We start from the raw sequence: 24,713 nt of genomic DNA on the forward strand, positions 1-24,713 counted from the left end.
GAACGCTTCTCGGAGTGACCAAAGGCCCTGGACCGTGCGGTCCTTAAAAACACCTCCCTAGCCCGACAGACTGGCATCAGTCGTGACGACCTGCCAGTGGAGGGGCAGTAAGGAGCACCCCTGAAGAAGCAGGGGGGAACGAAGCCACCACAGAAGGGACTGACAAGACTGTCGAGATAGAATGATCTTGCGGTCGAGAGACAACGGAGACCTGTCCCATCAGGAGAGAATCGACAGTTGAAGAGGTCGATAATGAAACTGGGTGAATGGCATGGCCTCCATGGCTGCCACCATCCGACCCAGGACTTCCATGCAAAAGCAAATGGAAACTGGTGCAGGGTGCCGAAGTAATCGGACTCCTGACAAGAGAGTCAGACAATTGTCCGGCGGGAGTCGAAAGCGGCAGAGGCCGTGTGGAACTGGAGCCCCAGGAAAACTAGAGACTGGGTAGGAGATAGGTTGGACTTGTCTTGATTGACTATCCAACCCAAGCGAGACAAGGCCTGGAGGTTGAGACCAAGACTCCAGATTCTGAGCTCTGATTGGAGCTCTGATCAGGAGGTCATCCAAGAAAGGAATCCCTGAGACACCTTTTGTCCGTAAAAGGGCTATCAAAGGCGCCAGGACCTTGGTAAGGACCCGCGGAGCAGTGGCCAGACCAAAGGGGAGAGCCACAAATTGAAAATGGCCTTCCAGAACTGCAAGCGGAGGTACCGCTGATGACCGGAAAATATTGGAATGTGGAGGTAGGCATCCCTGATGTCCACCGAGGAAAGAAACTCCCCTTGATCCATGGACACCGCCACCGAACAGAGAGACTCCATTCGGAAATGGAGGAGTAGATGATGCTGGTTTAGATGCTCAAGATCCAAGATTGGGCGAACAGAAACGCCTTTCTTGGGGACCACGAAGGGGTTGGAGTAAAAACCTTGAAAACATTGTAAGGAGACCTGCAGGTGATCAGATAAGCCATTGGCAGACCTGATTAATGTAGGGGCTGATAGAGCTGCAGCTTCAGGCCCCTACCTGAAAGTAGGCCCAGCCGGACTTTAAGAAAAAAAATATATATACATTTTTTTCCCACCCGTACTCATAGCTAATGGGAATCCAGAACTCTTTGCCCTGAATACCCAAGCGAGTGAACACCACTTTCAACTGTATGTGTACGAGCATACTGTATGCGTTAAGTACCAGGGCACCAGGCATGCCCTGGTACTTATCACACTGGGATGCACATTACATCCTGAGTGGCAGTCCGGCAATGAAGTGGGTGCAGGAGCTGTGCTTGCTTCAAAGACTGTAAGTGACGGCTGCTATCAGCAGCTATGCACTTACAGTCAATGACAGAGCAGCCATCACTCTCCTTTTTTTACCCCTTAAGTGCCATGATCAATAGCGATCACTGCAATTAAGCTCTGCAATTACTGTTGATCTGACATCTAATCTGTCTTTTCACCTGCCGAAGGTCCTCTCACCTTCTCTGAGCAAGTCTTGGCTCTGATCTGCTGATAGAGACTGGCTCAGCAGGCCCTATCAGCAGATCGCTGATCACAACAGCATAGCATTACTCAATGTAAGCAATCTAAAAATTGCATATAAAACTTAACTTGAAAAGTGTAAGTAAAATAATGTTAAAAAAACAGGGTCACGCGGTTATATCTGTTCATATTGGGTCCATCCCGGCAGCCAGGACTAATACTGGACAACACTGGTCACGGTGATGTCCGGTATTAACCCTTTAGATGCGGCAATCAAAGTTGATCACCGCGTCTAAAATGTAAAAAAAAGCATTCGCGGCAGCTCAGTCGAGCTGATCGGGACCACCGCGGTGTCCCGATCAGCAAGGACACAAGAGGAGGGTCCCTTACCTGCCTCCTGCGCATCCAATCGGTGAATGATTGCTCCAAGCCTGAAATCCAGTCTTCAACAACCGACCGCCAATAATACTGATCAATGCAATGCTATGGCACAGCATTGATCAATGCTGGCAATCAATGTACTGCATGTTATAGCCCCTTATGGAGACTAACAGTGCAAAAAAAAGTTTTAAAAAAAGAGTTAATAAATGTGATTTAATCCATCCCTAATAAAAGTTTGAATCACCCCCCCCCCCCTTTTTCCATAAAAAAAACAAAAAACCTATTTCAAAATAAATATAAACATACGTGGTATGGCCACGTGCATAAATGTCCCAACTATATATCCTTAATTAAACCGCACAGTCAATGGAGTACACGTAAGTCCAAAATAGCATATTTTTGGTCACTTTTCATGCCCTAAAAAAAAAATGAATAAAAAGTGATCAAAAAGTCAGATCAAAACAAAAATTATACTGATAAAAACTTCAGATCACGGCGCAAAGAATGAGCCCTCATTCACCCCCATATGCAGAAAAATAAAGTTATTTTTCGTGAATGTAGTTATGATTTTTTTCCAGAAGTAAGACAAAATCAAAACTAAAAAAGTAGGGTATCATTTTAATTGTATGGACCTACAGAATAAAGATAAGGTGTCATTTTTACCAAAAAATTTACTGCGTAGAAACGGAATCCCCAAGAGTTACAAAATATAATTTTTTTTCAATTTTGACGCACAATGTTTTTTTTTTATGGTTTCGCTGTAGATTTTTGGGTAAAATGACCGATGTCATTACATAGTAGAATTGGTGGTGCAAAAATAAAATTAAGCCATCATATGGGTCTGTAGGTGCAAAATTTAAAGGGTTATGCTTTTTAAAAGGTGAGGAGGAAAAAATGAAAGTGCAAAAACAGAAAAACCCTGAGTCCCCAAGGGGTTAAACACACAAGCCCCTCCCCTAATAAAAATTAAAATAATCCTCTTTTCCCATTTCTTAAATAAAAAACACAATTGGTATCGCCGTGTGCATAAACGTCTGAACTAATAAAACATAATGTTTATTTTTCAAGCTTTTGTCCAGATGGTACAGAACCCCAGAGCTACTGCACCACTGGTGCTTGTCTCCTACGAAAGAATGCTGGCGTGGATGCATACACACTGGCTCACTATCCCACTTATAGTGGTCATGCCCGGTGATGGCAGAGTTCTGGAAGGAGGTGGGGCGACACATAGATTTGATCCTGGGTGAAACGGTGCAACTGACCCCATCATTGGTACTCTTAGGCCTACCACATACAGGAGCTACACTACACCAGCATTCTCTTCTAGCACATTTGTTGGCTGCAGCAAAACTACTGATTCCATTACATTGGAGACAACCTAACACCCCGACGGTGCATGAATGGATAGCTAAAGTGAACAGCATTTGTAGATTGGAGGAGTTGTCCAGCGGGAACAGTCGCTCTTATGATAAATACTTTAAGACGTGGTATCCATGGTTGCACTATAGAGATGTACCACAGTCCAACACAGTAGCCACAAGTACTAATATGGGATAGATGTCATAATAGCTCTATGATGCGGATTTCCGATTGACATGCCTGGTCTGCCCCATCCCATTCCTCCCCCCCCCCTTCCTCTCCCTACCCCTCCCCCTTCCCCCCCCCCCCCTTCTATGGCCTTCCCTTACTCTTCTCTTACCTTCTTTGCTTCTCTTTCCTCTTTTCTGTATTCTGAGTTTTTACCGAACTTGATTTGTTTTGGAACTTTATTTTGACACTTCTCTATTTAAAGTTAAATTGGTGTGGTCTGGAGAGCGTACTTCTATTGCCGATCTCAAGCCGCTCCGGCGATTAGGTGCAATCTCCGGATGACAACCTTTAACCGTATGTTACCGCATTTATGGGCTTGAGGGAGCTGTTATTAGACATGTAAACTGAGCCAAGACAGTTATGTAACCCTGTCTGACCCGAATGCTCTGAGCCAAATGCATGCAGCCTGCTTTAATTTACTGTTCTTCATCTTTGTTATGACATTGTTGAAAAACTAAATAAAGAATTGAAAAAAACATAATGTTTATTATCCCGTACAGTGAATGGGGTGAACATAAAAAAATACCAAAGTCCAAAATTGCTCATTTATGGTCACATCACATCCCAGAAAAAGATTTATAAAAAGTGATCCAGTCATATATGTTCAAAAGTGGTACCGAAAAAAATAAATACACATAACAGTGCAAACATTTTTCCCTATTACAGCCCTGTATACAGAAAAACTAAAGTTATGGGTCCAAAATTCAGCAATTTCTAACATTAAATGAAAAAGTTTGACTTTTAAAAGCAGTACAAGAACAGAAAAGCTATGAAAATAGGGGTATTATTTTAATCGTATTGACTTACAGAATAGAGAAAGCCATGTTATTTTTACCATAAACCGCACTCCATAATAACATTAAAAAAAAAAAATTTGATCAACTGCGGCTTCCTTCTGAATTTCACATCACAAATTAGATTTCTTTTGGTTTTGCCATATATTTTATGGTAAAAGGTATCTTTAAAAGTACCTGTCATCAATCCATATTTTCTAAACTAACAGATTATATTCCCTAACTACTCCTAACACTCCTCCTGCCCTTAAAAAAAAATTCCGAGCTCCTGGCAGGAGAAAGTGGGTGTTCCCCAGCAGGCGCAACATCACTGAAGCCTGAGAGAGCTGTGCTTCGTCATGTCCCGCACGTACTTCCCGAGTTTGGTCTCCTGCCAGGCTGGGAGGAGACCAAACTAACTGTTTGACTTGCGCAGGGAACAGAACAGAGCCACCTAGTTGCCGTTTTTTCAATCACATTAAAAACATATAAAGGAAGCGTTCGCTCTCACAGTCGATCCTTCGTGACCTGCAATTGGCCCGTTTGGAACTGAAATGCCTCCTGGAGGCCTCTTGGGGCCGCTGGCTCCAGATGGGGCATAGTAAATTCTATGCGTATGGCAAGAAGAGCGGACGAATGTTGGCCAGGGCTCTGCGAAGCCGACAGGCCCAGACTCATATCCCTTCCATCCGTTCACCGTCAGGGTCTATGGTACATACCACAGAATATATTGTGTCGACCTTCCACTCCTTCTTTTCTGATCTGTACCACCTCCCACCACCAACGTGCCCTCCCTCTCCCTTCCCTGTTCTCTCCCCTGAAGAGCGGGAGGCGCTGGATGCCCCCTTCTCTTCGGAGGAATTGGCCGTGGTTGTCCAGAACACTTCGGGCGGGAAAAGCCCTGGCCCAGATGGCTTTACCGCAAAATTCTACAAATCCTTCATAGATTCCCTCTCCCCATCCTACTTAGGGCCTTTAACTCTATCTCCCCAAACACTCCCCTCCCGTCAACCTCCACCTTGGCTCATGTGGTGGTACTGCCGAAACCTGACAAAGACCCCCGCTCCTGCGGCAGTTATTGTCCCATCTCCCTGCTGAATGTCAACCTGAAACTCTACTCCAAACTCCTGGCCAACCGCTTGAATAATATACTCCCCTCTTTTATACACCCCGAACAGGTGGGGTTTGTGCCTGGGAGGGAGGCCAGGGATAACACGATAAAAACTCTGGATATTATTCACTATGCACAATCTAAGAAATTGCCTATGATGATCCTCTCACTAGATGCCGAAAAGGCTTTTGGTCACATTTCCTGGTCCTCCTTGGCACAAATCTTGCAGCATGTGGGTTTGGGTCCCAATCTTTCAGCAAAAATGTTGGCGCCCTACCACGCCCTACGGCTCGCCTGAAAATCAACGGATCCTTCTCCACGGCATTCCCGATCCGTAACGGTACCAGGCAGGGCTGTCCCCTTTCCCCTCTCCTGTACATTCTGGTAATGGAACATCTTCTGGCTACCATCCGAGCGGATCCTAACATTCACAGGGTTATGATTGGGAACTGCACTTACAAATGCTCTGCTTTCGCTGAGGCCCATTTGGTGTATGTCACTGACCCGCTGACGTCTCTTCCCAGTCTAATGTCCCGATTGGCCGAATTTGGGGCCTGGTCTAATTTCAAAATTAACCTCTTCAAGTCAGAAGCACTAAATGTTTCCTTGCCCGACCATATAGTGACCTCCCTTAAATTGTCCTTCCCGTTTAGCTGGCCTGGTAGGGGCATCCGGTACCTGGGGATAACTATTCCTGGGGATCTCTCCTATTTATTTTCACATAACTTTTCCCCCCCTCCTGGCCAGATTCCGGACGGAATTGGACTCCTGGAATCGTAAGAACTTCTCATGGTTTGGACAGGTGAATATCCTCAAAATGACCCTGCTGCCCCGTTTGTTATATTTATTACAGACGATTCCCCTTCACATTCCCTCTTTATACTGGAGACAACTACAGGCTTGCTTTGGTTCTTTTTTATGGGCCTCGGCCCGCCCTCGTCTTAACAGACTCACACTGTCTCGCCCTAAGTCTTTGGGTGGAGTGGGCCTCCCTGATTGTCGTCTGTACTACCTGGCCTGTGATCACTCGCGGGTGCTTGATCTCTTCCACAATCATGAATCGAAACTCTGGGTTCAGCTGGCTCATGATATTTGTCCCAAAGCACTCTCTACTCTTCAAAGGACCTGGTGCCCCACCATCTCAACATACCTTTCCCACCTCCTTCTCCACCAGACACACATTGGCGATCTTACACCACTTAGCTCCAGGGGCTAGCCTAATTGACAGGGGGGGTGGGGGGCCCTCTTCTCCCAATCACTGACAATCCACATTTTTTACCCGAGTCCTCCGAGAATGGTGCTTTCTTTGAAGCTACTCTATCTCACCCCCTTAGGTTTCACCATGTCCTAGCTGGTGGTGTGCTCAAACCTCTTGAAGCCCAGCTGGTGGTGTGCTCAAACCTCTTGAAGCCCTTCTGCGGGAGCGCCCTCTGTCTAGACGCGCCCCATTTGCCTACCTCCAGCTACGACATTTTTATTCTGGCCTCACAGGTCACTTTACCCTGCATCGTAGCCAGACCCATTTCGAACGGTTGTGCTTGGCCTCCTCGTACCCTCGTCACTCCATCTCTGTCATCTACAGCTTGTTATTGTCCCCCCGAACCGAAGCCCTCCCAAGTTTTTGTTGAGCTTGGGAATTTGAGTTGGGCAAAAAATTTCCTCCAGATCAATGGCAAAGATGCTTTTTCCTCACTCACAAAGCTGTCATTGCCACAAAGGCTCATCGTTGGTATCCGACTGTTCCGAGCTCATGTTGGCGTTGTGGTGGTGACGAGGGTACTATGACGCATATTTGGTGGAGCTGCCCCCAGCTTCTATCTTTCTGGCGCTCGGTTCTTCAGGTAGTCAGGGACTTGACCAGGATCCAGGTACCCTCTTGCCCAGAGGCTGCCCTGCTTTACATGTTCCCAATGGCGCAAGTGAAGTACAAAAAGTCCCTTGCACGACATCTTCTTCAGGCCGACAAAACCGTTATTCCTAGACACTGGAAGAGCCCTGTACCTCACTCTCTCGAGGAATGGTTTGCCGAGGTAACACACATTCAACACATGGAGGAACTCCTGGTTGTTCACCCTGAGGATGTGACTAAACTAGCTGCAACCTGGCTCCCATGGTCCGCCTTCTGTTCCTCCCCTGAATTCCGCCTTCTGAGATGAGGTCCGATTCTAGTTCTGTTCCGCTGACCCCGATATCCCCGTCCAGAACTATGGGCGGCTGGGTGTCCGCCCCAGTGGGATTCCTTTGTTTTATGTTGGTCCGACTGTTTGTCCTGTTGTGTGTCTTCTCTTTACCATTTTTTCTTTGTCCTTGTCTGGTGTTCTTTTACTATTCTCTCTCTTGTCCTGCACGGATATGCCTATTTTCCTTTTTCTTCTAGTATAGTTTCTAACACTTCCATTCCTCAGTTTCAGTGCCTGGGGGTTTTTTTCTCCTCCTTGTTTGCTCCTACTTCGCACCTTGCTCCTTATCTCTCCTTCTTACCCACTTGCCATGGTACCTAGAAGGCTTTACGATACTCACATGTTTTTGGCTTTAGTGCAGTCTCATTATGTTGTTTATACTGCTCTGCATAGCCAGACTCTCTGTCTTACTTCTGTATTGCTATTTTAGCCTACCAGGCTATCGTTCAATGTACTGTTTGCCTACATTTGTTTTGAATTTGCTTGGTTTTTCTATAAACTAAAAATAAAAAATAAAAAAAACATAAAAAGGTTGAGAATTTTAACAGCAATTAAATAGGAAAGTGTCTTAAAATTACATAAGGAACAATATAATAAAAGTTTAGCTTGGTGACAGATACTCTAAGAGGTGAGGAGGAAAAAACGAAAAATCAAACAGGAAACTTGCTGTGTCCTAAGGGCAAAAAGGGCTGTCTCCTTGAGGGTTTAAAGCAGATGTTGCAGTATGCCACACCGGAAAACACTTTTTACCATTGCCTTACATTATTTATAAATAAATAAAAAAATAAAAAAAATGCACTACAAATGTAATTTTTTATGCTGTATACAATAGAGTAGTTGACCGTGCTTTTGAACATGGCAATGGAAAATGCAAACAGTGTAATGAAAGCACAAAACACAGTGTTAACATAGCTTTAATAGCTCTAGATTTGAAATTCTGCAGAATTCTTGTACTTACGAAGTCCAGCCCTCGGTGGATCAACTATTGCCACAGGACTCTGGGTAGTGTAAGAGTTAATGAGGGTTGGAAAGATGTCTTCAGCTTTGCCACAACGAAATTCAATATTGTTCAGATCTGCATTAAAGAAATAATACACACATTGTATGTAGGTTTCTGTTTGAGCTCTGTATCAAATTTTAATCCATACAATATACTGTCACTGGGAGTTAACTTGAGGTAAATATACTGGACTTTAAATAAAGCTGCATTTCACTCTATAACTCACTTTAAGAGTTACAATAAAAAACCTTATAAGTGTGGGATGCAGTAGTACTCAGCCAAGTCTAGCAAGTTCCTCAAAAGTATAATATGTGTTCATGAAGTAGGAATTGAGATGCAGGTGAAAAACATATTTTAAAACATGATGTGAACATAAAGTGGCTATTAGTAATAAGCAATTACAGACAAGGCAGGATATGACTATACCCCAGATCAATGTCTGATTTGCGATATGAAGGCTGAGCTGTGACTGGTTGTTATGGGCAAATAGGAGAGCTTTTGTCTCAGAAAGATTGTAAAATCTGGGCCTATGTTTTTGTTTTTTTGTACTACACAATTTATAAGAATTCTGAAGTGTGACAAATTGCAAACAACACTTGGAAGGTACTTACCATTGATCTTGGCATTAGCTTTGGCATCTGAAATGGCTTCCTGACACAGCTCAATTCCCACAACCTTCTTTACTTTCTTTAGAATATAATAAAGAAAGCAAATCTTATTAGCATAGTTTAACACAAAACACCCTCACACTATACAAATCTGTGGTTGGTTTTGTCAAAAGAAAAGATAAGGACTGGTGAATTGGCAAGAGCCTTTTCAGATAAATTGCATGTTGGTGAACTATCATCTTCTTTAGTCACCACAAGAGGATGCTGTCCCCTCAGCCCAATATATGACCTGACTTCTGAATGGGTTGTCTCATCAACACCATCTTTTCTAAAATTGCCTGGTGAGAAACCCCTTTTATCAGTTGGACCTCACCTCATATTGACGGTCAAGATGTGCAGAAGGGAGACTTCTTTGTTTGGGTCTCTAACTTTCTCTATGGCATCTAAAAGCTTAAATGTGATACACATATTGAATGGGATTATCTTCGCAAACTACCTCCTTAAAAGGGTTATTTTCATCTGGACATTTAAGGCATATGCATAGGATATGCAGTAGCTGTCCAGACCTGTATCATCTCAAGAACGATGACCCCCCCATCCTCTCCAGCCACTTAAGGGATTCAGGAAGCCAAAAACTGCTGAATTTGCATGACACCCACTAACATTTACTTTAGTTGCCACAGCATAGCACCACTAGCTACTGTATGTTATTTTTATATCTCCTGAGTTAAAGGGGTAAACCTATCCACAGGATAAGTGAATCTGATTGCAGAGGATACGACCACTGTGACAGCCCCCCCACCCCTGATCTCATAAACAGGGTCTTGTCTCTCTCCTCAGGACTCTGCTTTTCCACCACTGAACACCACAACACTTGTCCCCACCTTCCAAAATGGCCTCCTTGTGCTGAACAGTGGCACTTGCTTGTGCCTGGGAGGTTCAAGTCCTACACAGGCACTGGGATTGAGCTTGCGTCTGCGCAGTAACCAAAACTTTTGTTGAACAGCTGATCCGACATCATTGGAAGTGATGTGGTACAGTATTTTATAGTGTACAATTTTACCACATGACCAGTCGCAATGACTGACATTGTGGGGTGTCTAGAGCATGGCTGTGGCTATGGAATCTTTTGGAGATCTAACAACACCCCTTTATCAGACATTTATAGAATATCCTGTGGATCTGCTAAAAATGGCCAGATGAGGGTACCTCTAAACTAAGGTGATAAGTAACTTGCCTTTGCTAAGGAAATTCCAATAGTTCCTGTACCACAGCAAACATCCAATACAGTACTGTTTTGATCTAGCTGCGCCCAGTCTGCAATGGCAGTATACAAAACTTCTGCTGCAAGAGTGTTGACCTGTGGATAGATCAATAAGTATATAAAATATATAGGTGGTGTTTAGTCAGTTTTAGTTTTTAAATAAACTTCCAGTAAAGCTCTATACAAGAACATGCATCCAAAGCAGCCATTATACCTGTTACAATGTAAAATCTGAGTAGAAATTAGTTTTAAATAGATCTTCAAGATGTGAGAAAAAGTTGGGAGAGATTTAGAGGGGAATTCATCAAGCTGTTTAGATCTTTTTTTTTTAATCTAAAATTGTCACACAAAAAGTCTCAGCCACTTCCCCTAAGACTTTTGTGCGACTTTTGTTATAGATCATATTTGAAAGTGAACTACCATTCGCAGTGCTTTAGACTAGTTTTATGCAGTGGACACTGATTCATTATGTGAGACTTTTCTCTGAAAGTCTCAAAAAAGTCTCACAAAAGTTGCAGCACAGTGATTTACAAACAAGCTTGCACCATGTCATTTCAGCCCAGTAAAGAAGTCTAAAGAGGTAGCATGGGCGTAGGAGCCGGTTAATTCATCAAGTGGCATGTGACCTTTGGTGAATCTGGAGCAGGAAGGTATATTCTTGGGCGACTTTTCACATCTACAATAGCACATATACTAGTAAAATATACATGAATGCCCCTCTTAATGCCAAAGGAAAAAAACCAAAACAGCAATATGTTTGCCACAGGCAGATGCACCACTATTGCTTTGCATTTACTTTTGATAAATCCCTTGCTATTTCAATATCAGTAGCAATAACTAACTACAGATTTCATACCTGAAAGAAAGCATGGGGTGAAATGCGAAAGGTTAGGCCAAGCAGTTCTTCATAGATGTAATGATCTCCAGTCACATGCTCCACATGTAAATCTTCCAGGTTTGGAGATTTTCTACAAGTAACAATAAAGCAATCCTATTTTTTTGCATTGTATTAAGTCATACATTTTAGGTTTGTTTGTACAAAGCAATAACATTTTGTGTTTTTTTCAAGAATAAACAGATGCTCATGTGTCAAGCTTGTGTAGATAACCTGATAAAGTTGAATATTATACCAAAAGTAGTCAGTAAAGATGGTTACCCACTGATTTGAAAAAGTTAAAGTACCTTTTACAAGTAAAACTTGTTATATAATGTAGAAAATAACATTATATGTAAGGGAGGGCTTGTCCTGCCCTCACTTTCTGTATTTGGTCTCCTCACAGAGACACACAAGTAATCGCTGCAGGGACAAAAATATACAAATTTTTTAACCAATGTATATTACAAATATACATATAATGGTTTTACCTACAAAGGATTAAAATGTTTTTTAATTAAAAGGTACACTTTAACTGTTTCAAATCAACATGTAACCATCTTTAGTGACTACTTTTGATGTTATATACTTTTTTTAAATCAGGTTATCTACACAAGCTTGACACGTGAGCATCTGTCACTTTATTTCCCCACTCTTAACCCCTTAACGACCACGGACGTAAATGTACGTCCTGGTTTGGCGAGACTTCCCGCACCAGGACTTACATTTACGTCCTGTGTATGACCGCGAGCATCGGAAGGGTGCTCGCGTCATACACGGCAGGTTCCGGCTGCTAGCAGCAGCCGGCGACCCGCCGGTAATGGCCGAAATCCGCGATCGCGCGGCTGTCCGCCATTAGCCCTCCGATGCCGTGATCAATACAGATCACGGCATCTGCGGCAATTTGATTGGATGATCGGATCAGCCGCAGCGCTGCCGTGGGGATCCGATCATCCAGCATGACAGCCGGAGGTCCCCTTACCTAGCTCCGGCTGTCTCCCGGGGTCTTCTGCTCTGGTCTGCGATTGAGCAGACCAGAGCAGAAGATCACCGATAATACTGAGCAGTGCTGTGTTCTATGCATAGCACTGTACAGAATTAGCAATCAAAGGATTGCTATGGATAGTCCCCTATGGGGACATAAAAAGTGTAAAAAAAAAAAAAAAAAAAAGTGAAAAATCCCCTCCCCCAATAAAAATTAAAATTGTCCGTTTTTCCCATTTTACCCCCAAAAAGTGTAATTTTTTTTTAAATAAACAAATTTGGTATCGCCACGTGCGTAAATGTCCGAACTATCAAAATATAATGTTAATGATCTCATCCGGTGAATGGCGTAAACATAAAAAATTAAAAAAGTCCACAAATCCTGCTTTTTTGTCACATTTTATTTAAAAAAAAATGTAAAAAATTATCTAAAAGTTTTATATATGCAAATGTGGTATCTAAAAAAAGTACAGATGACGGCACAAAAAATGAGCCCTCATACCGCCCTATATACAGAAAAATGAAACAGTTATAGGTGGTCAAAATAGGGCGATTTTAGATTACTGATTTTGTACAAAAAGTTTTAGATTTTTTTTTAAGTGGTACAAAAATATAAAGGTATCTAGCCATGGGTATCATTTTAATCGTATTGACCCACAGAATAAAGAACACCTATCATTTTTACCATAAATTGCACAGTGTGAAAACAAAAACCTCCAAAATGTGCAAAATTTTGGTTTTCATTTAAATTTCCTCCCTAAAAAAAATTTTTTTGGGGTTCGCCGTACATTTTATGGTAAAATGAGGTTTCATTACAAAGTACAATTGGTTACGCAAAAAACAAGCCCTTATATGGGTCTGTACATGGAAATATAAAGGAGTTATGGATTTTAGAAGGCGAGGAGGAAAAAACGAAAACGCTGAAATAAAATTGGCCTGGTCCTTGAGGTGAAAATGGGCTTGGTCATTAAGGGGTTAAAGGGGTATTCCAGGATTTTTTTTATTTGACTATGCTACAGGGGATGTAAAGTTAGTATAGTTCATAATATAGTGTCTGTACCTGTGTGGGACAGTGGTCTCACAATTCTGTGATTATCGCCCCAATATTTATTTTTAACAGCATACAGAATTACTCAGGTATCGGGATCTCCCAGGTTGCAGTGCTTTGAGACCTGACATTACTAGTTAGGTGATCAGAGGGAGTCTGTCTTACTTCAATGGGTGGAGTGACCGCTGGGTGGGAGAGAGATCATTCTGCAACAGCTGTAGGCACCCGGATTAGAAAACACTGGTGTATTGCATTGAAGGGACCAAAGGTGTGTTTCAATGGGCGGGGTGGCTGATATGTGGGAGGGAGGAAAGTGACCTCATACTTGCAAATTATGGAACTATGGGATGTGTAGTTTAGAGAACAAAATTCACCAGGAAATACCCAGTTCTGGCAGGAATGTACTACTAAAATAACCATATGGTGGATAACCACTAAAGTATTCCACCGTGCATCATATATTATATCCATGTTTATTGACCATTTGCCAAAATTCTAAATCTAAAATCTTTTTTGCGCATAAATATTTGAAAGAAACATGGATTGCTAATATGGAGATGCAAAAGAGTCTTTATTTGGGAGGCAGAGACAAACATCAGGAAATATGAGATCTGAAAATGGTAACAGAGAAAATCGATATGTCCTTGTCAATATTAACTGGAAACTGAAGTTCATTCACAAGCACCAAAGCCAGATTACAGGAAGGGCAAAACAAGCAACTCTTTTCTAGTGTAATTTAGACAATGCATATGAGTTGAAGAAGTTAAGTGTATCTTAAAAATATAAAAATGCACGGTTATGCACCTTTAATACTATAAACTAATGTACGGAGAACATGAGATGCACATTATTTAACACAGTTAACATGTTTATGGCACAGGAGTCTCCACTGACTTTGATCTGTTATCAGTACAGATGCAGGAGCCAATTTTTACAGTATGTAAAGACCTAAGGTGCCAAGTCTAAGTTAAGCTCTATGGGATTTTGACTTTCAATAGTAAATAAAATGCAAACCATGTGCTACATCCTTAATGAAAGTCAAATTTCTTTGGCTATTTTCACGCTGTCTTGCATTTTCTATCTGAACTATTCAACATGGAAGATTCTCCAATGTTTAAATGGGCAATGTCAGACATAAAAAAATGTTATTAAAGCAATTGCTAAATCTATTGGTTTTGCCTGCTTTACAACATATCAAAAGTTTTTAAGTATTTCATACTGAAAAAGCCAGTAAAAAAACTGCCTGCCTGCCTCCTGGGATACATACCAGCCCTGCTGTGTACACTCGTCATTATCTACGTCATGGACCCACTTCATGATTGACAGGTCTGCAGATCTAAAGCTGCTGTGATCGGCTCCCTCACTGTCTGTGTTTACTTCACAGTCTCCTCATGTGAGGAGAAGGGAGGAGGGGCGTGAGTACACTACTGCCTGTGAGCAGATGATGAAAGAAGCTGGTAACTGAAGATGGGGACCGAATGAAGGATCTTTTGTTTAAAAAGTAAGTGTCCCAGCATGTATATATGTGTGTGTGGATATATATGTGTGTGTGTAAAATCTGTGTTGTCTAGGTAATGTGAATGTGTATGAATAAATGAAGTCAATGTGTGTGTGTGTGTGTGTGTGTGTGTAATACAAGGGGACTAAAATCATATGCCTCCAGCTGTTGCAAAACTACAACTCCCAGCATGCCTGCACAGCCAAATGATGTGTGGGCATGCTGGGAATTGTAGTTTTGCAACAGTAGGAGGAACACAGCCTGCAGCAACACTGCTGTAAATCTGAGTTTTACCAATCATATGCTTTCAGCTGTTGCAAAACTGCAACTCAAAGGATGTGTGGGCATGCTGGGAGCTGTAGTTTTGCAAAAGCTGTAAGCACACAGTGTATAGCATAAAACCAGAAAGGAAAGGGATACAAATGCTCACTCCCGAGACCAGTGACTGAGGAGAGTGAGGGGGAGGAGTGGGAGTGGTTATCACCTGAGGAGAAGAAAGAGAGTCACCCCCCTGCTTCTGGTCGACAACATTAAGATAATTCAGAAATAAAGCTAATTCTGAGAGAAATATAGGTCATAGACACATAAAAATGATATGTACATGATCAAGATGAGATACCGAGCAACACACAGTCTAACAGTTTTTTTTTTAGGTGATCTGACAGTTACGCTTTATCAAAAGGATATCTCTGACAGATGCCACTCATACATGGGCTCCCATGTTTTTCTAACTGTATGACTCTGGAACTGTGCAGGCTCTTGTATACAGCAAGTACCGTAAACATAAACCTAATGTATACTTCTTAAACAGAAATCACAATGTAACTCTTTTGGCTTCGGTCATGTAATAAGGGTCTATAAATAGGTTAGTCCTATACAGAGCTTTCCAAGGGCATATAGCAAGCTGACCCTGAAGGTATAGTTTTCATGCTGAACATTATATGGTAAAATAGACATGTTTTCTTTATTCTGTGGGTCTATACGATTAAAATGATACCCATGATTACATACTTTTCTATTATTTTATCACTTAAAAAAAACTTATTAGTGCGTTTAAAATCCCTCTATTTTGCTGACCTATAACTTTCATTTTTCCTGTGTAAGCGGTGGTATGAGGGCTCATCCTTTGCGCCGTGATCTGTACTTTTTTTTTTATATCACATTTGCTTATATAAAACTTAATACATTTAAAATAAATTTTTTTTTGTGAATAAAATGTTATAAAAAAGCAGCAAATTTTGGACTTTTTTTTTATTTTTATGTTCATGCCGTTCACCGTCCGGGATAATTAACATTATATTTTAATAGTTCGGATATTTATGCACGTGACTATACCAAATATGTTTATTTAAAAAAAAAAATAATTTAATTAATTTATTTATTAATTTTATTTTTTACACTTTTTGGGGGGTAAAATGGGGAAAGGAAAAATTGAAATTTTTATTGGGGGAGGAGATTTTTAACATTTTTTTTTTACTTTTATTTTTACACTTTAATAGTCCCCATAGAGGACTATTAATAGCAATCATTTGATTGCTAATACTGTTCAGTGCTATGCATAAGGCATAGCACTGATCAGTGTTATCGGTCATTTTCTGCTTTGGTCTGCTCGATCTCCGTCCGCCATTACAGAAGATCGGATCGCCGCCGCAGCAGCGCTGCGGGTGATCAGATCATGCATTTTTCTGACCGCACTCCCACAGATGCCGTGATCTGTATTGATCACGGCATCTAAGGGGTTAGTGGCAGGCATTCGCACGATCGCGGATGTCGGCCATTACCGGCGGGTCCCTGGCTGGTATCAGCACCCGGGAACTGCTGCGCATGACCCAAGCATCGCTCAGATGCTCGCGGTCATGTACAGGACATAAAGTAAGTTAAGTACCACCGCACCAGGACGAACATTTACGTCCTGCGTCAAGGGGTTAAAGGAGTAGTCTAGTGCAGACTATTCCGCCTCCGTTGTGCCCAGGCTGAAAAAAAAATAAACCACCCACCTTCCTGCATTCCCCTGTAGCGCCGCAACAGCTGATTGGTCCTCCGGTCCAGTCTTCTTCCTTCTTCCATGTGCACGGATCGTCACACGGTGCTCAGCCTATGACAAGCCGAGGCGGGACATTGCTGTGGCCAGTGATAGGCTGAGCGACGTGTCACGATCCGTGCACATGAAGAAGATTGGACAGCAGGACCGATCAGCTGTAGCGGTGCTCCGGGGGAACGCAGGAAGGGGAGTGAGTTTGTTTTCTTTTTTTTTTTTTCAGCCCGGGCACAACAAAGGAGGAATAGTCAGCACTAGACTACTCCTTTAATGGCTTATCATTGCAAACAGTCATAAAAAACAGCATGGTCAGTAATTAATTCTAGGCCATATAAATACCCATAAACTTATGTGCTAAGGGGAGAAAAACAACGATATAGCTGCTTGATATATACAACATAGTTCAACCTTAAAGTGAATGTGTCACCTAGAATTTTGAATTAGAGCCAGATGCGGATACTGATTAAAGCTAGATACTAACACACACGATTTTTTTCTTATATGTTACTATTTTCTGAAGCTGTTTTTATTTTATTTATTTTTTATTTTTTTAACGGCATTTAGTGATATGGCTTACTGCAAGCCCCATGGACATTAAGACAATCAATAAACATCTCCAGACCCTATTTTTTTTTATGGGGCAGGCTTGAAGTAATGCTCTGTGACCTGTGCAGAGGTTCTTCTATGGGGGATGGGGAGGCTGAGCTGCTATTGTCTCATCTATCCACTGTAATGCTGTACAGATCACAATACACTTTTCTGCAGCCTCCTTCCTTATCATCACAGACAGAACAGGGCCTCAGCTTAATACTAGGCTTAGAGGAAGGCGCATGTGCTTGGCCCACGGAGAGGCAGCACCTGATGTGAGCACCATGCTGACCGGAATTCCTATGCCCTTCTAAGCGCAGAATTCGGCTCCTACCTGGCAGATTCAAGCACCTATGTGGGAGGGGGAACATATCCCGCTCCCATAAGAAGAGGAACCAGAAGCTTACACAGTGTCTATCCCAGTCAATTTCCGGCCATTTTCAGAGCGGGGCCTATTGCAAAGATGGCCGCCTCCCGCTCCTTCTCTCCAGTGCGGCACTCAGACAAGGAGGATGATCCTGCAGCGAAGGACTTAACCCCGGCAGCTATGTAGCGCCACATTAACCCCTTCCCGACCCAGGACGTACCGGTACGTACTGGGTCCTTTCCCTTTCTATAACGTGAGGCCACGAGTGGGACCGCGGTGCCGCGCGCTATTAACCCTTTAGATGCGGTGCTCAAAGTTGATCGCCTCACCTAAAGTGAAAGCTAATAAGTGTCGGTTAGCTCAGTAGGCTGTTCGGAACTGCCGCGGAACTGCCGAACAGCTGAAGGACACGATGAGGTGCCTTACCTTCCTCCTCAGTGTCCGACCGCCGAATGACTGCTCAGTGCCTGAGATCCAGGCATGAGCAGTCAAGCGGCAGAAACACTGATCAATGCTATGCTATTGCATAGCATTGAACAGTATGAGAGATCAATGTACTGAATGTTATAGTCCCCTATGGGGGCTATAGCATTGCAAAAAAAAAAAAGTTAAAGATCATTTAACCCATTCCCTAATAAAAGTTTGAATCACCCCCCTTTTCCCATTTAAAAAAAAACTGTAAATAAAAATAAACATGTGGTATCGTCGCATGTGGAAATGTCCGAATTATAAAAATATATAGTTAATTAAACCGCACGGTCAATGGCGTACGCGCAAAAAAATTCCAAAGCCCAAAATAGCATATTTTTGGTCACTTTTTATAGAATGAAAAAATGAATAAAAAGCGATCAAAAAGTCCAATCAATCCCAAAATTTTTTTTTTCCAGAAGTACGACTAAAATCAAACCTATACAAGTAGGGTATCCTTTTAATCATATGGACCTACAGAGACGGAAGCCCCCAAAAGTTACAAAATGGTGTTTTTTCTTCAATTATGTTGCAAAATTATTATTTTTTTCCGTTTCACCGTAGATTTTTGGTTAAAATGGCTGATGTCATTACAAAGTAGAATTGGTTGCGCAAAAAATAAGCCATCATATTGATTTTTAGGTGCAAAATTTAAAGAGTTATGATTTTTTAAAAGGTAAGGAGGAAAAAATGAAAGTGCAAAAACGGAAAAACCCCAGGTCATTAAGGGGTTAAAGAGAGGTTTCAAACCTCCTTAGCTAAGGCTGTATCGGAGATCTCTACACAACTACATGACTTGGGCCAGCGTGTAGCAGACTCAGAAGCTAAACTGGATGAACTTACTGATGCCGTGGAGGCCGACCGCCATGATCTGGATGATCACGTAGCTCACCTTCAAGCCCTGGAGCTGAAATTGGAGGATCTTGAGAATCGGTACCGGCGGGCGAATTTAAGACTCAGAGGCCTCCCGAAGGAGATCGTGGACTTAAGTAAGACTGTTTCTGCTTTATTCTATGAAATGGCACCTCAGCTGGAGCCGGAGATGCTCCGTTTTGACAGAATCCATAGGGCCCTTGTCAGGCCCAAGAACCCAGAGGTACCTAGTGATGTTGTTCTTAAATTATATTACCCGGAGGCGAGAGATGTACTGCTGCAAGCAGCCAGGAATACCCTTGTGCTCCCAGGCATGGTCCCCTCCATCCATTTGTATTCTGATCTTGCACCCGACTTTGGCCCAACGCAGGGAGTTCCGCCCAATCACCTTAGCACTTCAACGGGAGGGTGTCATGTACAGGTGGGGGTTTCCATTTTCCCTCACCTTTCAGCTGAATGCCCGAACGCATATGGTCAAGTCATTCTCTGAAGCCCAGGATGCCCTGACTAAAGAACGCAAAGCCCTTGTGGATCCGTCACCGTTATCGCAGATAGCAGGACGCCCTATCAGGACCACTCCAGTGGTCAGGGATCGCCGTACTCATCGCCTTCCAAGGATGGACGCTGACCCTACCTGAGAATGACTCTTACTTCTATGTTTCTTTTTACCCTTGATGACCACCTCCATTCTTGTCTGATTTGAATAGGATGCTATCCTGTTGCTGTGTGAACTATCCCCTCTTCTCAATCACCAGGCCTCCTTATTACTAGCTGTTTGCCTACTCAATGACCTCCTGGGAAGAAGACCAGCACTGGGACATCTCCTTGCCTTCTTCTACTGCATTATTCCCACTGATTTATCTCTCCCTCCTTTCTCCCTGGGTATTTTCCTTTCTAGGTCTTCTCTTTTCCTCCCCTACCTATGTACCCTTCCCTATAACCTTATTTTTTTTTTCTTCTCATTTTTCCCTTGTTTTTATCTTATTTTTCTTGTTCTTTTGTCCTCCTCCCCTTTTTTTTTAGCTGTTACTTATTATGCTGGGTCCCCTCTTTCTCTCTCTCAACTTTGCTCTTTCTTGCTCTCTTTCCTTCCAATCTTAGCTCTTATTCTCCCTCTCTTTCCTATTCCCTCTACTTCTCTCTTGTGATTCCCCTATGTTTTCTTCCTTATCTCATAGCTTTATATCGGCTTCTTTTTCTTTTTTATTTAGCCGCTCTTCTCACCTTTTCTTGTATCTGCCTCCCCTCCTTTTTGCTGGGCTGACTCTGGCTCAGACCACTGTGTCACCCTGCCCTTCTTTGGGTTTGTGGAAGTAGGACGGCCCACGATATTATATGGTCTGTCTTTCTTGATTTTTTGGTTGTTTTGTTTTGGTATGTTTTTGTATTGTTATTTTTGTCGCTTTTTTTTATGTTGGTACATGTATGGTATACTCTGCTCCAGGGTTTTTGCTTTCATTATACTGGCTGACCCCTTAGGGTTATGGTCTCATTTATGGTTTGCTGTTCCACAGTTCTTCTTGCTTGAATCTTTTAGCTTACCTATATGTCATCAGGATGAGTAAGGTGCGAGGTTTAAATTCTCCACATAAACAGGGGAAAGCTTTTCGGGACTATGTCCCTTAAAGTTAGATGCCATATGTCTTCAAGAGACGCATTTTACTAATGATTCTAAACCTCAGTTTTTTACATAAGTCTAGGGGTGTTATGACCCTTTTCCATAACTCTTTTCCTTTTCAGGTTCAATATGTTCATACTGATTCGGATGGCAGATATCCTATATTACTGGGGTCCTTGTATGATAAAACTATGCCTTGTTAATTCTTATGTGCCCACTGAGTCATCTTTTCTCTTTTTTCAGCACCTCTGTGGTGTTCTTGCCTCCCTGACCTATCACACTCTGATTTGGACTGGAGACTTCAATCTGGTCTATAATGGTAAGCTGGATCGCTCAAATACTGCCCTGTTTTGCAGGTCAGGGACGCAACAAAGGCTTTTATCTTCCCTATTTTCTAAGGGTTCTTTGGTAGATGTGTGGCGTGAGCATAATGGGAGTGCCCGTGGCTACTCTTATTACTCTCCTGCCCAGTGGCATTACTCTAGGATAGATTAGATTCTCACCAATACTTGTACCCTACCACAGTTGATTTATGCTCATCACGTACCGTCAGCCTGGTCCGATCACGATTTGGTCCTAGTGGCCTTTAATTTTTTGAGTCCTGTTTCTTTTCCCTTCCGGTGGCTGCTTAATAAATCACTCCTGACAATGCCTAGAGTAAAACAACAACTCGAGGAGGACCTTAGTTCTTACTTTGAAGCAAATGTTGACGCTGATTCCGATCCCAAATGGGTGTGGTTAGCGCATAAATCTTTTATCAGGGGTCGTATTATTTCTTTAGAGTGATTGGACCGAGACTAGAGGCTAAATTCCAAAGGTTGAAATTAGCTCATCAACAAGACCCTTACCTCTTTCGTGCTCTCCAGAACACAGGGTTCAGCTGGACACTCTTCAAACTACTGTTGTTGAGAAGGCTTTGCGCCTAACCATCTATTGGCGTCCATGCTAAAAAAAAAACTACTTTAATTTAATAGGGTAAATAGCCTCCAGCAGCGCCCTGGTGTTCGCTCCTCTTATCCTGACAGGACTTATTCTGCCTTTCATTCTTACTACTCCCGCTGGTACTCTGAACCCTCTCGTCCTCCTTCCTTTTCCGCTAATCTTTCTCGCTTTCTTTCCTCTGTTTCGCTCCCCCATCTCACCTCCTGACACTGGAGAGGTACTGAATGCCCCCATCTCACACGAGAAGGTGTCTGTGGCTCTGTCACAGCTTAAATTGGGCAAATCTCCTGGGCAGTATAGCCTCACTGCTGCTTAATATAAGAAATTTAGCTCCCTACTTGTTCCTCATCTGGTCACTCTTTTCAATTCCCTCATGTCCCCTGCTCCCCTTCCTACTGAATTTTTAGATGCCCTGATAACTATTCTACCTAAACCTAATAAAGACCATCTTAGCACGGTTAATTACCGCCCCATATCGCTCTTAAATATTGAATCTAAACTGTTAACCTCTATTTTGACTGCTCGCTTAAACAGATACTTGCTGACATTGATAAACTTGGACCAAGTTGGCTTTGTACCGAGCCGACAAGCTCCTGATAATATTAGGAAGGTGCTTAACCTTATCCATGTCAAATTCTACTGCTACTCCACTGTCTGTACTGTCTTTAGATATAGAAAAAGCATTTGACTGTATCTTGGCAATATCTGTTTGCGGTGCTTACAAAATCTGGGTTTTCGGATCACCTTGTCTAGGTTCTGAGACATATATACTCTTCCCAACCTGCTTTTCTGAAATTGCCTTCCACTTCCCCTCAACCCCTAAGGATTCGGCGAGGCATCCGTCAGGGATGTCCACTTTCATTGGCATTGTTTGCTTTGGAGATGGAGCCCCTGGCGGCCTTGGTACGAGGTAATCCAGACATTAGGGGTGTATCGGTGGCATCTGCAGAGTATAAGGTCATTCTTTTTTCTGATGACCTCCTCCTGACGTTAACCGATTCCCTCGTATCCTTGTCGAATCTTTTTAAAGTACTTTCTGACTTTTCCGCCTGTTCTGGCTTAAACATTAATGTTAATAAATCTGAAATCCTATACTGTAATGCCCCCACATAACAGCTTATCTCCCTTAATTCTGGTTTTCATGACTTCCTCTGGGCTTTCCTATCTTGGTATAAAACTTATACCATCTCTACATTCCCTGTATAGAAGTAATTATGTCCCTCTCTATGGCTCTATCTGGGCCGACTTAGCTAAATAGAATTTCTCTTATTTGTTCTGGTTGGGTAGGGTTAACGTTGTAAAAATGGTTATTTTGCCCCGCCTTTTATACCTTTTTTGCTCCCTCCCCATTCCTATAGTAAAGTCAGATCTTTTTTCACTGCAAAAAGACGTTTTAGCTTATATCTGGGCATATAAAAAGCCTTGTATTGCAAAATAAGTGATTCATCATAATAGGAAGTTGGGGGGGGGGGGTTATCAGTTCCAAATGTACTGAAATACTATTATGCATTATTATTAATATCCCTTCAGGTGCTCTTAAATGGGTGTCACAGGAGAATTTTTAGTTTGCCACATATTCTTATGTGGCCTTTATGTGGTCCTCATGCCCGGTCTCTGCATTGTTGCCATCTTCGGCCCTGGTGGCCCTTTATTCTCTCTCTGGTGTCAGGTTCGCTTTACGTTTTCTCTCCAATCTTCTGTCTCCCCCTTCTTACCTATTTTAGCTACCCCTCTCTTCTCTCCTGGTATGATTCCATCGAGCTTTTATTGGTGGAGCGATGCTAAACTTACTAGACGTTTGCTGACATTTGAAGTTTTTAAGGTTGGCTCATTCTGTCCCATTGTCTGAGATGTTTAGGGCCCATCAGATTTTTTCTTATCACCAATCTCAGGTAACCCGTTTACAAGAAATTAAACCCACCTCCTTTGAAGCTCGCTCTATCTATACTTCACATCTCCCAGGATTATTGTCTTTATTATACTCTCATTTTAATGCACCATCTTCAGATGTGAAGCTGAAATTTATGTCTGACTGGGCGAGCGACCTACACACCACTATGTCGCTTTCTCAATGGCGGACTGTTGTGAAGTGATAGGCAGAGGCAGCTGGCAGGTGTCCCTGATGGAAACCACACTTCATAGAACTTATCTAGTACCTGTTCGATTACATGCCGTTTATCCTACGGTCTCTCCTCTCGGTTTCCGTGATTGTGGTATGCGTGGGACAATGTTACACGTATGGTGGTCTTGTCCAGTAGTCTCGGCCTTTTGGGCTCAAGTACTAGACCTCCTTGATTCAGTTTTACCTAATCGTGTCCTATGGACACCTACCTACTGCCTTCATGGCTAGGAAGCGGTACAAAGTGTTCTGCCTCTCCCAATATATTCTTATAGCCCCCAGAATCCACATAGCTTCACAAAGGAAGCAAGCTGTTTTACGCTTTGTGAAGGTTCTCTTCAAAATTAATCTTATTATGCTATATGAAAAGTTAGCGGCTATTAGGGAAGACGGGGTGGATCGTTTTAATATTGTATGGGAACCATGGTTATCATCCCCCATGTCAGGCCCAAGGCCTGATTATGGAAACATACATGTGTTTTATTATTGCATCTGTGTATAAACTAAGACCTGGGGGATGAGGGGTCATTCAGACGGTGTATCCTGTGTCTTTTGTATATTGAAGTTTATTGGGGGGGTCTGGCTGTGTGTTTACATGGTCTTTTGAAGTCCTGCATATAATCAACCAGATAAGAGGGCCAGGAAGAGAGATGCCCCCTGGTGGGACCAGAGGGGAGGGGGGAATGGAGTCCCTCCAAAAAGGAGATATATAATATGTAACAATGCTAGAGTCGGTTGTTAAGATCTGTGCCCCAAGCTGACAAGACCATCCTAAGAACAGCTGGAGACCCTCTCTCATGGACTGCTATAATATCAATGCTGTAAGAACTTCATTTTTACTTTTCTGAACTTGATTGCTAAACTCTTATACCTGTATGTCATTTGTTAATTTTTATGCATAGCACTGTGAT

At 42.5% G+C, this 24,713-nt stretch overlaps 1 protein-coding gene across 2 annotated transcripts in view; it reads right to left on the reverse strand.

The window, feature by feature from the left end:
• TRMT2A (tRNA methyltransferase 2 homolog A) overlaps window positions 1–24,713 on the reverse strand; it is a 65,360-nt gene that overhangs the window by 15,468 nt on the left and 25,179 nt on the right. Inside the window, exons 7-11 of one of the 2 annotated variants that reach the window (XR_008846661.1) lie at window positions 11,242–11,353; window positions 10,359–10,481; window positions 9,125–9,200; window positions 8,472–8,588; window positions 3,559–3,903 (exon numbers count right to left, since the gene is read on the reverse strand). Coding sequence is in view for 1 of the 2 variants with exons in the window: in XM_056532692.1 (XP_056388667.1) it covers window positions 8,472–8,588; window positions 9,125–9,200; window positions 10,359–10,481; window positions 11,242–11,353 (428 nt within the window). In the remaining variant the exon portion in view is untranslated. The remainder of the gene's footprint in view (window positions 1–3,558; window positions 3,904–8,471; window positions 8,589–9,124; window positions 9,201–10,358; window positions 10,482–11,241; window positions 11,354–24,713) is intronic. The other variant, XM_056532692.1, reaches the window with a different exon arrangement.

The sequence above is a fragment of the Hyla sarda genome, chromosome 1 (genome assembly GCF_029499605.1).
Source record: "Hyla sarda isolate aHylSar1 chromosome 1, aHylSar1.hap1, whole genome shotgun sequence".
NCBI lineage: Eukaryota > Metazoa > Chordata > Amphibia > Anura > Hylidae > Hyla > Hyla sarda.